The sequence below is a fragment of the Podarcis tiliguerta genome (genome assembly GCF_965153285.1).
Source record: "Podarcis tiliguerta genome assembly, chromosome: 17".
NCBI classification, from domain to species: Eukaryota; Metazoa; Chordata; class Lepidosauria; order Squamata; family Lacertidae; genus Podarcis; species Podarcis tiliguerta.
The window spans coordinates 26,049,355-26,066,560 of NC_139550.1; the positions used below are offsets into that span (position 1 = coordinate 26,049,355).

General features: G+C 44.9%; 1 protein-coding gene across 3 annotated transcripts in view; it reads left to right on the forward strand.

Moving 5' to 3' along the window:
* The window catches only part of ADAMTSL1 (ADAMTS like 1), a 473,481-nt gene that overhangs the window by 448,813 nt on the left and 7,462 nt on the right, over positions 1-17,206 (forward strand). For all 3 annotated transcript variants that reach the window (XM_083419278.1, XM_083419280.1, XM_083419279.1), the window contains 4 exons: positions 914-1,048; positions 7,975-8,175; positions 9,420-9,600; positions 14,734-14,941. In XM_083419278.1, the coding sequence (XP_083275404.1) occupies positions 914-1,048; positions 7,975-8,175; positions 9,420-9,600; positions 14,734-14,941 (725 nt within the window). The remainder of the gene's footprint in view (positions 1-913; positions 1,049-7,974; positions 8,176-9,419; positions 9,601-14,733; positions 14,942-17,206) is intronic.

Below are 17,206 nucleotides of genomic sequence, written 5' to 3' on the forward strand. Positions count from 1 at the left end.
TTAAGAGATTCGTCAACCCCTGAAGTCATCTGGAAAACTCCGTGTTGCCAGGGTGACTTAGACATGTTTATGCTGGGCAGACAAATCCATGAAGCTTAGGATTCTTTCTACTGAGAGATATCCTCAGGAGAATCATGATCAGGTAAATAATGGTACCCCTTCTGTTTTTATTATCCCACATCTAATAGTCAGAGGTAGACCATCACTGGTATAATATTATTATTAAGAAGTAAAACTACAGGCAGAGGGCCTTCTCGGTAGTGGCACCCACCCTGTGGACCCCACTCCCATCAGTTGTCATGAAGATGAGCAACTATATAACCTTTAGAAGACATCTGAATAGGGAAGCTTTTTTAAAATGTTTAATGTTTTGTTATGTTTTTATATATGTTGGAAGCCACCCAAAGTGGCTGGGGCAACCCAGTCAGATGGGCGGGGTATAATCAATCAATCAATCAATATTATTATTATTACAACTACTACTACTATTACTATTATGTTTGACTAGAATCCCCTACTAAACCAGTTTTCTGTGAATTTGATTTGATTTTTTAGAAAAGTTTTTCTTGTGACCATCAAACATATCCTGCAACCCTGAGTTCCACAGATTAATTTTGGGCCATAGACTCACCTGTGTATCCTAGCTTAGTTTTGTCCATCTGCTGGCTATTGAGGCATCCCACTGTATTTGTTAGGATTCCACTTGCCAACGTTGAAAATGGTTCCGTTCATGATGTTGCTCATTAGGCCTGTTGTCTCGTTAATGTTTTACCCTCCTTATTCCCTCATTTGAGAAAGTTCACATTTCAGTCTGGCAAACAATACCACGAGTGGTACTAAAGAACGTCAGGAATTAACTGTCTTGGTTAAGAGGCTTCCTTGTCGTATCTTAGGCTTTTCAATGTGTTCCCAGACCCGCCACAATTCCCTCAACGTTTGGAAGACATGGCAGCCGCGTTATCCATCACAGGACCAGGCGTTCCTTCTGTGATAACATCTCCTTCAGGAACGAGAAAAGTGCTCAGCCCAGGGAGTTCTGTGCTGATTGGTAAGTTCAGGTGTTTAGAATTTACCACGTTCAACCTTTTTTTTCTCCCTTCCCAGAAGGGCTCATGGAAACTTTGGGTTGTGGGAGAATGACTTCATTCCAAAGAACTGCCCCTCAACCCATACTGCTGCTCCAAAATTTAATTCCAAACACACGTAGTCACTTTTAACTTTTTCTAGGGTTTTCCCCCTCTTTTTTTCGGTGGGAGATCCAGTTGCGAATCTGCTCCCTGGTGTACTGGGAATTCTGTATGAATATCCCAAGGAATTTGAAATGTTGGTCTATGCTAGCTTCTCTTTGTACAGATGGAAAATAATCTGCTTACATGGCTCATGCTTGCGTGTTTCTGGAGGGTTATTGCAAATGGCAACTGTAGATTAATTACCTGTCAAATACAGAAGCCGCAAAGAATGGTGGTTGAGATAGGTGTTTGGGGGTTGTTGTTTTTTCTTACTTTTAGGCTTCAATCCTTTACCCACTTACCTGAGAACAAGCCCCCGTAGGCTTACATCTGAGTAGACATCTGTAGGCTTGAGCTGCGAGAATGCCAAAATATGAATTTGATACCTACCCTCCTTCAGGGCTACCCATTCTTGTTACACAGACAAAAGTGGAAACATTTGACAAGCATCCCTGGTGTTTCCTACCCCACAAGTCCTATTTATTTCTAAAAATCAGCAGAAATCCAATCTTCCTGATGTGCAGTGATTTCATGTATGTGTGTGCAATCTGTATAAGACTATTTGATAGCGTTTATAATGCAGCAACAGAGATGCTGCTGGGTTTGGAATGAAGCTTCAAGTTCCCAGGTTTTAAGAGAAACTGGGGTATAAGTAACACTTGAAATAGTTGGAAACTAAATCAAAGACAGTAAATCTACCCATGGCAGCCACCACTTAGGACTGTTAGAGTAATTTTATATAGATAAAGTTATCAATGCCATGCATGCCAGTTCCTGCATTTAGTATTCTGTTTTCTAATACGTTACCAGGGACCTATACACAGTTGCCTCAACAATTTTGAAAAGCATCAGTTTTCACATATTTTTATTAGTGACCCATTTAAGATTTCCAAAAGTATGTTGATCTCTTATTTGGGAAAAAAAAAATGAATGTACAATGTTAAGTGTTTATATTTAAGGCTGTGGACCTTTCCAAGAAGTTAAAAGGAAGATTTCGGAGCGGTGGGGGTTTCGATGCTCTTTTTATCATTGCACTGGAAATACAAATTTTGTTTTGCTTTTGTGCATATATGAGAGGTGTGACAGCTAAGTCAAGTGCTAGACATGATGGCAGCAGTTGCATTGAGCTTGCCAAATCACTGAAAAAGTGAGGCAGGCAGTTCAGGTCACAAAAGGATCTGTAGCAGCCTGTTGTTGCCACCAATATGCAGATGGTGCCCCGTTATATCTCTCCTCTTCCCCTGAACTTGGTGAGGCAGTCAGATCAGAACAGAATCATTAGCAACTTAGGTTAGAAAACCTATACGTACAGTGGAAGCTCGGGTTGCGAACGTGATCCGTGCGGGATGCACGTTCACAACCTGCAGCATCCGCTACCCGCAGTGGTGCATCTGTGCACGCGCCGGTTGCGATTCGGCGCTTCTGCGCATGCGCAAAGCACAATTTTGCCCTTCTGCGCATGCGCAACCGCTGAAACCTGAAAGTAACCCGTTCCAGTACTTCCGGGTTTCGGCTGTCCGTAACCCCAAAAAACGCAATCTGAAGTGTCTGTAACCCGAGGTTTGACTGAACAGTTGTACCTTGGTTCTTGAATGGAATCCGTTCCAGAAGTCCATTCAACTTCCAAAACGTTTGGAGACCAAAGCGTGCCTTCTGGTTGGCTGCAAGAAGCTCCTGAAACCAATCGGAAGCTGCATTGGACGTTCGGCTTCCAAAAACAGCTCGCAAACCAGAACACTCACTTGCTGGTTTGCGGCGTTTGGGAGCCAAAACGTTCGCGAACTAAGCTGTTCAAACACCAAGGTATGACTGTACATCAAAGCATTGTATTCTGCCTTTTAGGGCTTTAAAGATTAACATCAGCACTTTTTTTTTAAGAGACCTGCTGCTCCATCTCCCCCCCAAAAATTTGTTTTTTTAATTCATTTTTATTAAATTTTCCACTTTAACAATCCAATCAAATCACATTAAATATTCCAAAATATACATATACATATCAAATAATCCAAATATTCTGCCAAATTATATTAAAAAAATTAATAGGACTTCCCATGCTTCAAGTTCGGAGGGTTCCGAACCCTCCAAAAAATTGGGTAAGGGGTTTGCCACTAAACCAGGGATGGGGAACCTGTGGTCCTCCAGATGTTGTTAGACTCCAGCTCTTGCCAGCTATAGCCAGCAGATCCAGTGGTTGGGGGTGATGGGGGGAGTGAAAGATGCTCTGTGCCACAGAAGTCCCTTAGGCATTCCAGTCCCTTAGGCATCCCCTTAGAAGTCCAGGTAGGCATGTAGAATCTATGGCCTTCCTGGTGTTGTTGGCTTCCAAGTCCCATCAGCCCCAGCCCATGGTCAGAGTCGAAGTCCAGCAGCAGTTGGAGGGCCCCAGGTTATTATTATTATTATTATTATTATTATTATTATTATTATTAATTTATTATTTATACCCCGCCCATCTGGCTGAGTTTCCCCAGCCACTCTGGGCGGCTCCCAATCATGTGTTAAAAACAGTACAGCATTAAATATTAAAAACTTCCCTGAACAGGGCTGCCTTCCGATGTCTTTAAAAGAAAGGATAGCTGCTTATTTCCTTCACATCTGAAGGGAGGGTGTTCCACAGAGTGGGCGCCACTACTGAGAAGGCCCCCTGCCTGGTTCCCTGTAACCTCACTTCTTGCAATGAGGGAACCGCCAGAAGGCCCTCGGCGCTGGACCTCAGTGTCCGGGCTGAATGATCGGGGTCGAGACGCTCCTTCAGGTATACAGGACCGAGGCCGTTTAGGGCTTTAAAGGTCAGCACCAACACTTTGAATTGTGATCGGAAACGTACTGGGAGCCAATGCAGATCTCTCAGAACCGGTGTTATGTGGTCTCTTCATCTGACCCTTATGGAGCAGCGCAAAAACCAACCTCTACCCATACCATTTGACTCGCGTCCAGTCTGTGACCCAGACTTTCAGTACAAGTAGTTTTTAAAAAAGCAATAAAAGCCCCTATTCATGGGAGATATGAAACAATAACAGCAGAGTTTGCTAGTAAAGTGTGCTTTTTATGACCAGAGAAGTACAGTCAACTGTAAAAAGGAAATCCTGCTGTTCCATATTTATTGTCTTCTCCCCTGGTGACTTCCATATCGTATTTGTTCAGTTCACAAGTCAGAGCTCGTTTTGCCTGACTGCCAGCACTCTGCAAGTCTAACTTTGGGATCCTGGGAGAGAATGCGTCTTTCTGAGAAGCTAGACTGCAGGGCCCCGCTCTCTTCGGCTGAGTACACACCATACATTTAAAGCACACAGGAACCATAGTTTACCCCTCACAAAACTACAATTCCCAGCACCCTTAACAAGTTTTGGTTCCCAGGATTGGGGGGGGGGTGCTTTAAATGCATGATGTGCACACACAGCATCTGTTGATTCAAGACACAGAACATCGTCATCCTCTATTTGAAATCCAATTCAGTTCACCAAATGTCATCACTTGTGGAGCTAGGAAAGCAACAGCCATATATAAAAAGGTAGCATCAACAGAGTCAGGATGACCCCCCCCCCCCCAAGATTTGCAGTGTCGGAAATGTAGGCTCATATAGCTACCATGTGTAGCTCCAGTTAAATGCATGAAGGAGTTAAGACCATAGAGTAAGCTGTTGTGCAAGACTTGACCAGGTCACGCCCCCTTATATCCTGTAACCGACAGCTAGTAAAGTTGTTTCTATACCTTTTTTCTTCTATTTGCTCTCTTCCACCATATGAACCCAATCAGAGTGGACTTTTGAGCTTGACCGCTTCAAGCTCAGAACATGTGCTCAGAAGCTTTTGCCACATTTTGTAAACTTAAGTTTTTCTACCTGAGTTTTTCTTGCTGCTGTGTAGAAAAACGCAGGACTCTGACCTTGAATGAGTTTGTAAGTAAACTTCTTTTAAACTTACCAAACTTGGTAGTCTATTCACTGCAAAGGGGGTAGAATGGGAAGCCTCTGTAAGTGACTTAACAGTGGAATATTTAAAAGGTCTATATATCCCCATGCTTCACTTGGGACGGTATGGGTATGGGTATGTAAAGGCTGATTTACTTCCATAGGCTGTGCCCTTTATTTTAGATGAGTCTTGAGCAAAAAGTAGTCAAAATGTATGACAGATAGGAAATACAGAATAAGAGTTACTAGCAATAAGATGCATTAGGTAGGATTAATATTCCTGTCCACAGAATGAGAGGTCAGTCTTCAGTATCTTTTTATATTTTATTCTCACTGTGCAAGATACTGTGTTTTGTACTAAAGAATTTATGAAGAGTATCTCGCCTGTCAAGGGTGATTGATGCTGCTCTCACGGGTGCAAGTGAGCAATACATGTTACTTACTACTTTCATAGATATCAGAAAGGGTGAGAGAGAGAAAAAGAGAAATAGGAAAATGTATCACTGCACATGCTGCAAGAACAGGGGGCGAGTTTTACTTATTTATTTTCCCATTGTTGACTTCGTGGTATTTCCATTATCTTATATATTGTTTTTGGAAGAGGTAGTAATAGCTGATGCAAATTAAATATATAGCGATGAGAACAAGGCTTGACTTATTTGGCAACCCAGAACTTTGTAGGATATGAAAAAAAGGGGGGGAAATTGGCTGAGGACAAACTGAATTTGGCCTTCAGTGTAATTGTTGTGAACCTGCGGATGTACTTTTATACATTCTGTTCCCATCTGCAACATGCATAAAAACTAGGAGTCACTCGGGGCCAGATCACGCCTAGCCACGATGTGAAAGTTACAGGCACGGCACGCTGTAGAGGCAAGAGCCCTCATCTGCTGTGCACAGAACCTTTCACAGGAGCCAAGGCTTGCGGGTCCCCGCTTCAGAGCCATCAGTTGGGGGGGAATGGTGCAAGCGAAAGACTCCGGCTTCATGAAAACAGGCCCCAAAGCAAAAAAAAGGTAGACTCCCAGACACCTTCTTTCAGATGGTAGAAAACCTAAATTTGATTGACGCATGGAGATATAAAAACCCAGGAGAAAGACATTATACACCATCAGTATACACAACAACTTAGAAAGAGTAAAAATTTTGAGGTCTTAGAACAAAGGAAGGAAGTCAATATGTGTATATGTATGTAATGACTAGATTAGAATGATGATATGGTTTTATTTGTAGATGTGTGTGTTTTTGTGTGTATTTTTTCTCTTGGGTTTTTTTTTCTTTTCTTGTTTGTACTGTTTTATTTTGGATTCAATGTTTGTAATTTTTGTTGTAATTTTTAAAAGAAAACAGGCCGCAAAGAACACAGATGTTTTTGTAAGACCTGCCTTGGCATTTAGATGTGTAATACCTAAAAGAAGGCTGGACGTAATGCAATAAATTGGGGAGTGCCAGAACTGGTGGCCTTGGCAGGGCCCACTTCTGGTACTAACCACTGATTTGGGTCCTTGTAGTAATGATCAGGGGCGGAAGAAGGGGGGTGCAGTGCGTGCGGACCACCCCAGGTGTCACCACTGAGGGGGGGTGACAAAATGCCGGGCAGCACTCACCGCAGGGCCTGCAGCGCACCCGAGCCACACGTCTCTCTTGGGAATGAAGCCGTGGCTGGTGTGCGCCTAGGCTCTGCGCTGCTCAAATGGTCTGCCTGCTGCCCCCCCCCCCCAGCCGTAGGGCAGCTGAGTGGGAGGAGGAAGGCAGGCTCTGGAGGCCCCGTGGTGTGCCCTGCACCTATGGATGGCTCACCCCGCCACTGGGCACCCTGCCCCAGACACCCGAGCAGCTTCCTCCGCCACTGGTAATGATTTGCAGGGACTCCCCAGCCTTGCCATCTTTATTATTCTGACCCCATCCTCGGTGGATGTCAGGAGTGGGCAGGGGCCCTCAAATTTCAGCGGTGCCCTATGCAATGCTAACAGTCGAGGGACCCTCTCATACTCCATTTTGCATCATTGTTGCTGTGCGACACCCTGTGGTGTTGGCGCCCAGTGCGGCCAAACCAATCACACTACAGTGGTACCTCTGGATGCGAACGGGATCCGTTCTGGAGCCCCGTTCGCATCCAGAGCAGAACACAACCCCTGTGTGTGCGCAGGTTGCAATTCGCCGCTTCTGCGCATGCGCGTGACGTCATTTCAAGTGTCTGCGCATGCGTGAGCGGCGAAACCCGGAGGTAGCGCGTTCCATTACTTCCGGGTCACTCAACCTAAAGCAACTTCACCCTGAGGTATGACTGTACAGTGGTACCTCGCAAGACGAATGCATCGGAAGACGAAAAACTCACAAGACGAGTTTTTCGTTTTCTGAGTTGCTTTGCAAGACGGATTTCCCTATGGGCTTGCTTCACAAGATGAAACGTCTTGCGCCTTTTTTTTAAAGCCGCCAATGTATTCCTATGGGAAACCATCAATACACAGTGGTGCTTCGCAAGATGAAAAAACTCGCAGAACGAAAAAACTCACAGAACGAATTAATTTCGTCTTGCGAGGCACCACTGTACTCTAAAACCGCCTCTGGAGTGCGGCCAGTCTAATGAAGCCAGCAGCTCAGAGCTTACTGCTATTCTCTTGTAGGTAGCGTCCATTTGGTGACTGGTTTGCAAATGATCTATTTCATGATCTTTATTGCTCTTCATATGAATGTCACTGGCCATTTTGAATTGAACAGGACAATGCTGATATGAATGTTTAAGTCAAGAATATGGAGCTATCTTTGGGTTCTCTGCTATCAGGGACCAAGTTTGCTGGGATTTGATATGTTACTGTCCTTTTTTTTTTTTAGGCTGCCCTGTGAATGGTCATCCCGCTCCTAACATTACCTGGTTTCATGCTGGTCAGCCCCTCAGCATGCCTCACCATGTGTTGTCGTCTGGAGATATTATTCAGATACTGAACATCAGCCTTGATTATCAAGGAGAAATCAGCTGCATGGCTCAGAACGAGGCAGGCTTGCTTGTACAAAAAACATCTCTGACAGTCCAAGGTAAATGCTGCACCTCTAGATTTTTGGAATTGGTGTAATGGCATAGGTAATGGCATAGTTGTTGTTTAAACAAGCACACAAACAAACAGCATACAAATTTCATGTGGAAGCAGTCAGTTTCTGGGCAATAGATTATGGATTTTAGAATATTGCCAACAGATTCGGTAAACTCAAAGAAGAGGACACACATATCAAACGTTTATACCCTACGGTGTAATGCTAAGCATACCCAACCAAAGCAACCTTTGAATTACTGGAGCACCTAAACACAGTGCCAGATTTACGTATAAGCTAAACAAGCTATAGCTTAGGGTCCCACTCTCTTGGGGGTCCCAAAAAAATTTAAAGGAAGAAAAAAATCTGGATGTACATTTCCAAAATATAAGATAAAAAACAAATAAAATAAAATGTACAATAAATGGCAATGACTGTCAGGTTTCCCCAACCTTTTTGGACATGGGATCACATCTGGAAATCTAAAGAACTGCTGCAAGTACCACAGAACAAGGCTTTCACGGAATGTGCATTAATGGACTCTGAAAATGCCTCTTTCTTGTCTGGGTGAAGGATAGAGGGTGAGTTGAGTGTGTGCACCATGTAGAAACTCACCTACTCTACAAAGATGAAATTTACATTTGCTGCTGCACCTACTTCGGCCTCTGCCCACCACTAGTATGAGGCCCTTGTATGCTTACCCAGAAGAGAAAGTGGCCCTCAAGGGTAAAAAAAAAAACTTGCCCACCCATGACCTATAACCGTAGAAATATATCAATGCAAAAAAAAAAAGATAGGTTGAGAAGTCTGCTGCTTTTACACCTACTAATAAGCTCTGTTGGGATGCGCTGTGGGTTAAACCACATAGCCTAGGACTTCCCGATCAGAAGGTCAGCGGTTTGAATCCCCGCGATGGGGTGAGCTCCCGTTGCTCGGTCCCTGCTCCTGCCAACCTAGCAGTTTGAAAGCACGTCAAAGTGCAAGTAGATAAATAGGTACCACTCTGGCGGGAAGGTAAAGGGTGTTTCCGTGCACTGCTCTGGTTCGCCAAAAGCGGCTTAGTCATGCTGGTCACATGACCCGGAAGCTGTACACCGGCTCCCTCGGCCAATAAAGCGAGATGAGCGCCGCAACCCCAGAGTCGGCCACGACTGGACCTAATGGTCAGGGATCCCTTTACCTTTACAATAAGCTCTGTTAGACCTAACGCTGTTAGATATTTTCACCTGGATGTTTTGCTGTTCTTGCAGATTACTGGTGGTCGGTGGATAAGATGTCGCCCTGCTCAGCCTCCTGCGGTAACAAGGGTCTGCAGTATCACCAGCTGAGATGCTTACTGGACAGAGCCCAAGTCAACATCTCCCACTGCATGGAGAAGCCCAAACCGGCTCTGCAGCCGGTTGCTTGTAACAGAAGAGATTGCCCTTCGAGGTTTGGCCTTTCCCCTTAAATGTAAAGCATCACTACAAAGTCATGATGGTTCCCTTCTCTAGCTAGGAGTGTGCTGCTGACCAAAAGGAGGGACGCAGGTGGCGCTGTGGTCTAAACCACTGAGCCTCTTGGGCTTGCCGATCGGAAGGTCGGTGGTTCGAATCCCTGTGACAGGGTGAGCTCCCATTGCTCTGTCCCAGCTCCTGCCAACCTAGCAGTTTGAAAGCACACCACTCCAAGTAGGTAAATAGGTACCACTGTGGCAGGAAGGTAAACGGCATTTCTGTGCGCTCTGGTTTCCGTCACAGTGTCCCGCAGGGCCCTGGTCTCATGAGGCAGAGCGTTCCAGCAGGCCGGAGCAAGTGTTCAAAAGACCCTGGCTCTGGTTGAAGCTAATCTAACTTTCTTAGGGCCTGGGACCACTAGGGTGTTGCTATTTATGGACCTTGAGGCTCTCCGTGGGGCATACCGGGAGAGGCGGTCCCGTAGGTACGAGGGTCCTAGGCCGTGAAGGGCTTTAAAGGTCAAAAGCAGCACCTTAAATCTCACCCTGTACTCCACCGGGAGCCAGTGCAGCTTGAAACAAAACAATAATGCCCCCCATCCCAGAAACACATTTAAAAAGCTGTAGGTAGAATATTAATCAGCCTTATAAAGCAACACACACACACACACACACACACACACACACAAAATTTGGTAGCCTGCAGTAAATAAAGAGTTCCCTGCCAGCAGTCAAGTGAGGAAACTCTTGTAAAAAAAAAAAAAACAGAGAGGAAACGAGGTCCATATGAATGCAGGAGGCGGGAAAAATATTGGGTGAATCCAGCTTTCACAGTCACATAGTTCCTTTTATGAGACGGCTTGTAAAAAGCACAGCTTAGTAAAAGAAAGCAATAATTCTCAGCACTTTTCGGAGACTACTGTATTCTGTGATCTGTTTTGTTATGACCAGCGGTTTTAAATAAATAAACTGAGCCAAACTGCAGGCCACACTCCCCATGTTATTATGCAGTATTATCTTAGACATAAAGATTCCTAGACTTGTGCTTGGGAAGAGACTAGATTTTTCAGCCCATCTTTTGGAGAAAATGTAGGCTGCGTACATACTCCCATTTAATCGGCATCCACTATGCTCCCACGTCTGGTTTGGGAAGTGACGTAAACACGTAAAATTAGCTGCAGTCCATATCTACCCTGTACAGTGGCGTGCAGTCAGTGGACTAGGGGAACTAGGTTAGTCCCCTAAATTAGAGTATTAAACTATTAAAGCCTGGCGCCTCCTCCCCAAGGTCTGGGAAGCTTGTGCTTAGCTCAGAGCGGGAGGCGCGATGCTCAAGCACGTGACGTTGGGGTGTCACACCCGCAACATCGGACCTCCCAATTCCCTTTGCAAGCTGGAGCATCTGGCCCTAACTGTTCCCCTACAAAATAAAATTATCACTGCACGCCACTGAAAGGCATTTTTCTTATTTATTTATTTATTTATTTATTTATTTATTTCTTGTATACTCCACCCTTCCCGGTTCAGAAAATCAGGCTCAAGACAGCTAACAACAAATTTAAAACATTTAATGGAGGCAACAAAAACCAGCTTAAAATACAGTATAAAACGTGAATAGCAATAAATTCAGAATTCAAAAGTCAATTTAGGGGGGAAATGCATCCAATAAACATTAGATGATCACCAGGGCTAGCTGGCTTAATTTTAGTCCTATTTGGGCCAGCGAGGAGAATTAGCTGTGGGATCCCAGAGCGGGTAATCTTCATAAAAAGGGGAAGGGAAGGGAAGGAAGGGGAATAAAAGATCAGGCTATGTTCAAATTGAAAGCCAGGCGGAATAGCTCTGTCTTACAGGCCCTGCGGAAGGGGTTAAATCCTGCAGGGCCCTGGTCTCATGAGGCTACTTGACCCTCAAGTGACAAAGATGGATCCAGGACAGCCCCCAACCTATGCACCTGTTCTTTACGACGGAGAGCAGCCCCGTCCAGGACAGACAAGTAGCCAACCTCTCAGACACCGGGACCACCCACTTCCTGTGCCTCTAGTTTGCTGTCCTTTTTTGTTCCTCCTCTGCCTTTTCAACTCAGGTGCTGTGCTGAGCCATCCAGACTTGGCCAAATGGTTCAGCTCTCTCTTCACTAACCACAGGCTATACAGCCAATGTTTTTTCCTTTGCTACAGCTATTGGTTAGGGGACGCGGGTGGCGCTGTGGGTTAAACCACAGAGCCTAGAGCTTGCCAATCAGAAGGTCGGCAGTTCGAATCCCCACGACGGGGTGAGCTCCCGTTGCTCGGTCCCTGCTCCTGCCAACCTAGCAGTTCGAAAGCATGTCAAAGTGCAAGTAGATAAATAGGTACCACTCTGGCAGGAAGGTAAACAGTGTTTCCATACGCTGCTCTGGTTCGCCAGAAGCGGCTTAGTCATCCTGGCCACATGACCCGGAAGCTGTATGCCGGCTCCCTTGGCAGTAAAGCGAGATGAGTGCTGCAACCCCAGAGTCGGCCACGACTGGACCTAATGGTCAGGGGTCCCTTTACCTTTTTACAGCCATTGGTTAGCAAGAAGACAGCTCGACTGCGAGCCTGGGTTTGGACAACAGGATGCTTAGTCAAACTTTTGCTCAGCTCAGTATGGTGTGGAAGTGGAGAAGAAGACTGCAGAGGAGCAAAGTGGTTGCGAGCTGCTCTCCAAGAACCTGCAAGTTTGTGTGCTCTCTGCAAGCCGTTCGCTGTGTCATGAGAAACCAGGCCACGTTGTGGAGCAAAAGTCTATCAGGGGCCACTTCCGGTGTTTCATGACCTCAGAATCTTTTCTGACAATAGCAGCAGCAGCACAGCTGCCAATAGAAACGAAACAACAAAAGCAAAGATCTGCATGATCAGCTTGGAGTGACCATCTTGGAAATAACTCCCTTTTAATTACTTTTCCATAATGTTCCACACACCTCTGCTTTAAGCAAAGGATGGCCAGCTGAACCGTAAGGGACAACTGGGACCAGGAGAGTGTGTGAAATATGAAACTTGCTCATTAATATTAGCAAAATTCTGACTTGCTGGTGGGAAACACATTCTGCAGGAATGATTTATGCACATTCATTTGCCCCTCTCCTAAGCTGCAGCAGCGCCCATGCTGCTTTTCCTGACTCCCAAGAAACTGATGAAATGTTCATAAGTTGGGAAAGAGAAAGGGGTTGGAAATGCAGGGCTGAAATTTACAAGGGGCAGACAAACCTGTGGATTTGACCTTTCCAAAGAGCAGCATTACAAAGACAGGGGAAGTGTGTTTTCTTTGTTTTGGCAGGACCTGATAGGTTTTGAGGGGGGCTATTTGGGGTGGGGGGGAGTCCTGGTTAGCAGCACAAGAATAAAAGCAAATTCACAGCTGCAGAGTTTGCATTTTTATTTAATTTAAAGGACAAGAAAGAGAAGTCCTATTCATGTTTACTTCGAAGTAAGTTCCTTGCTTCCTATACTGTATAGAATTTTTTAATATATTTTTTTGCACAACTTTTCCAGCATAACAACTTCATAACATCTTAACAAATCTTTGGTTATCACAGCCTAAGACTTCCCTCACCCCCTTCTAATGGTTTTCTAAATTCCTCTCTATTTTTGCATTTTATTCAATGGTCCTTGCTTACTAGTTAGGACTGCAGCCTAAATTATATTGTCAAATCACAGCACCATCCTACAAAGGAAAAAAAGAAACAGTTCAAGTATCATTATAATGTATGTTCTTGGTCTGCCAGTGTCATAGAACCTTAAGAATTAGCAATGCATCAAAAATTGCATTTCCTAGGCATGAAATAGAAATGGATGAATCTGTACATTTCAGTTGCTCATTTTCACTGTCTTAAGATAAATTTGCCTGAGATCTGTGTCACTTGACAAGTCCTGGTGAACATTCCTACCATTTAAATTCACATTTCTCCTAACATAATTTTTTTTATGTTCTTTTTTATGTATTTGGAAGCAATTTTCCCTAATATGAGTGTTTGTACATTAGTTTTGCCGAAATATGCATTTTTATGCCCACTTTACTCATAATATATGCACTTCATTTTTTATTATTTTTTTTTGGAGAACTGCATCACAAAATTCGGAGAAGTGTGAGTTTTGCGAGATGGCTGTGTTTCGGTTCTTAATTGTTTTAGGGAGGGCGAATTAAGTAGGTTCACATTGAAATGGGAACCAAACCAAAATTCTCCCCACCCCTACCTGCAACAAAAGGTTGCAGTGTGTCGTCATCATCACACCTAATTGGCGTGTTCCTATTCAGGGTGCCAGTCACGTGCCTCCTCCTGGATACAGCAAGTTAAGCCAGGGACGCGGGTGGCGCTGTGGTCTCAACCACAGAGCCTAGGGCTTGCCGATCGGAGGGTCGGCAGTTTGAATCTGCATGACGGGGTGAGCTCCCATTGCTCAGTCCCAGCTCCTACCAACCTAGCAGTTTGAAAGCACACCAGTGCAAGTAGATAAATGGGTACCACTCCAGCAGGAAGGTAAACGGTGTTTCCATGTGCTCTAGTTTCCATCACGGTGTCCTGTTGCGCCAGAAGCAGTTTAGTCCTGCTGGCCACATGACCTGGAAAGCTGTCTGCAGACAAACACCGGCTCCCTTGGCCCGAAAGCGAGATGAGCACCGCAACCCCACAGTCGCCTTTGACTGGACTTAACCGTCCAGGGGTCCTTTACCTTTTACAACAAGCTATAAAGAGTGGGTGTAGAAGATTAAATTCCTCCCATGCCTGTTTTCCCCCCCAACTGACAGCTAGCGTTCAGCACCTCCTGGGCATTCTCTTTCTTCGACAGGTGTTTGAAAAAGTTGCGGCTTTTTCCTTTTTTTACTTATGTCTCCCCTGTTGTTTCTCGCTGGCCCCATTTTGGTTGCGCTTCACTCAGCACCTACCACCTTGTTCACTGCTAGAGAGAGAGAGAGAGGTTTTTTGAGTTTCTCGAGTCCCACTGGCCTTTCATGGAAGTAGAAGGTGAGAATCCTTGTTAGAATAAAAGCCAAGTTGACTGAAAGTGTACAGTTTCAGAAGGAAGAGAGAAGGCAGGTTGTTTTGCTACACACCTGTGGCTCACCCACCAGTAATTCTTCTTCCTTTCCCCTTATCCTTGTGCTAGATGGATGGTGACGTCGTGGTCCCATTGTACACAAAGCTGTGGCGGAGGCATCCAGACCCGTCGGGTGACATGTCAAAAGCTGACAGCTGCAGGCAGCTCTATGCCCATGTCAAACGACGCATGTGCTCAACTTTCCAAGCGCCCAGTAGACACCCAGAGCTGTAACAGACAGCTGTGTGTCGAGTGGGCAACATCTGCCTGGGGGCAGGTAAGTACACACAGCTTCCAGTCATTAGGAGCCAGTGTGGTGTAGTGGTTAAGAGCGGTAGATTCGCAATCTGAGGAACCAGGTTCGCTTCCCCGCTCCTCCGGGTTCAATTCCCTGCTCCTCCACATGCAGCTGCTGGGTGACCTTGGGCTAGTCACACTTCTCTGAAGTCTCTCAGCCCCACTCACCTCACAGAGTGTTTGTTGTGGGGGAGGAAGGGAAAGGAGAATGTTAGCCGCTTTGAGACTCCTTCGGATAGTGATAAAGCGGGATATCAAATCCAAACTCTTCTTCTTGTTTGGGATTGTGAGGAGGTTAACATAGGGGTTGAGAATGCATTTTAAAAATTGGGTTGGTGTCTCTCTACTAGATGGCCCTGTGCAAGTCATCATCCCAGTTACCCACCTGTAAAACCACGATGACCTGCCTCTCAGGATTGCTTCAGTGCAGGCAAAAATTAGCATTTTAACATGGGCGTGTGTGTGTTTAAAAAGTTTGGTGTATATTAATCATAACAGCATTAAAGGAAATTGTAAGCGCATGTTGCTGTCACTCTTGGTTGACCCTAAAATGACGGCGTTAAGCCATATGTTTTAATGGATGTTGTTAAATATTAGCTGCACAGGGAAATTAAGTTTAGTAGAACCCAGTAATATCCTGATAAAATTATAATAGCCATATGACTGCATCATCCGCAATATCCGGCCCATTACTGAGAATGATCACAGCATGGTAAGCCAATTTGAAAGAATAGCAAATAAAGTACGTCTTATGTCAGACAGGTAAAAAGGCCTTGTGGGTCAACTAGCAACGTTTATTCTACAATTCCTGATGAACCAGATGGACTTATAATTCCCTGGTTAAAAGACATTACACATTACATTACTGTCCGTTACACAGTATGTGTTGAGCTGCCACAATGAGGGCAATGCTAGCCCATCCTGAAGAATACGGTTTGGTGGGGTAAAGAAGGATTGCAGGGTATCCTATGGCCAAATCAGACTTATTATCAGCTTTCATTTAGCTGATAACAACTGCATTAAAAACATGTGTATGCGTGCACACACACAAATTCTGCTTTGGTAGATTTTAGAAAATGTTCCCTCCAGCATTGATTGACTTATCATGCTGCCATTTATTTAAAAAGGATCAGATCTTTCCTTGAAAAGCTGTAAGCGAATGGTCTAATTTGTACTTTCCCTGGAATGTCAGGTAAGGTTTATGTCTAGTTCCCCCAGAGGGATGGCTTTTAGTTTATAGCATCCCATGATGTCATATCCAAGCTCAATTATAAAAAGTTGTATGAATTCATCTGTTTCACCTGACCTTTCGGCTTTCTGATATAATATTTCTCCAACCAGAGAACAGGGAGAGGAGTTTCTCATGCATTGTGTAAACTTACAAGGCTCCATTCCCAGGCAGGCCTACAAATTGATTATTCTGATTACAATTAAGAACAGATTACTGGCCATGGATCAGTGCCATTTCACTATTGTATCACACAGTCCACTCAAGGAGACATCAGGTTCCGATTGGCCAAGCTCAATGATTACCTTTCCCAAAGTGCAGGGAAAATAAGCAGATTACGTTGTCCCCTCTGCAAACAGACCTCCCCCCCCCCGTCTCCTATCATTTAGTTTTGATGTAGGTGTCATGGCAGCCTCAAAGGCAGGAATTCCATGCAATCATTTCTCATAAGAATTAAGTACGTTCACTGTAACTCCAGTTTCACTCGTGTTAGTTTGCAGTGGAGATATTTGAGACTACGGATTTGTAGTCTAGGGCTGAATAATTTGAAATGCTGTTTGGGAGGCTGGCTGTTCAGAGTAATGGGAGTCAAAAGTTCTCTTGGGCGGACTGAGTCCCCTCTGGGAAGTAGTAGCTCAATTCAGGGCTGGATTGACTCTAGACCTTTGGGGTGTTCACAGCTTGATAGATCATTCCACTTCCAGACATTATAGTCATTTAAGCAGGCAATGCCCACAGTATTTGGTGAGGAATCAAGTTGGAGGTGATATCTGGCAATGAGCAGGAGCATAAATCAAGTCAATAGTCCTAATCCTGCAACACTCAACAAAACAACCCCCACCACTCTCAATAATGTTGCCATTCCAGTGGGAGGGCAGCTAGCCGGCAGCTGACCACATCAGACCGAAGGGTGCTGGACAATATCCACAATGGTGTTTGTCTGGAATGAACCTACTGCTCCTCCATCCAAATTATTATCGTCTCCAGTCTCGCCAGACCCCTCCAAGAGAGCTGGGG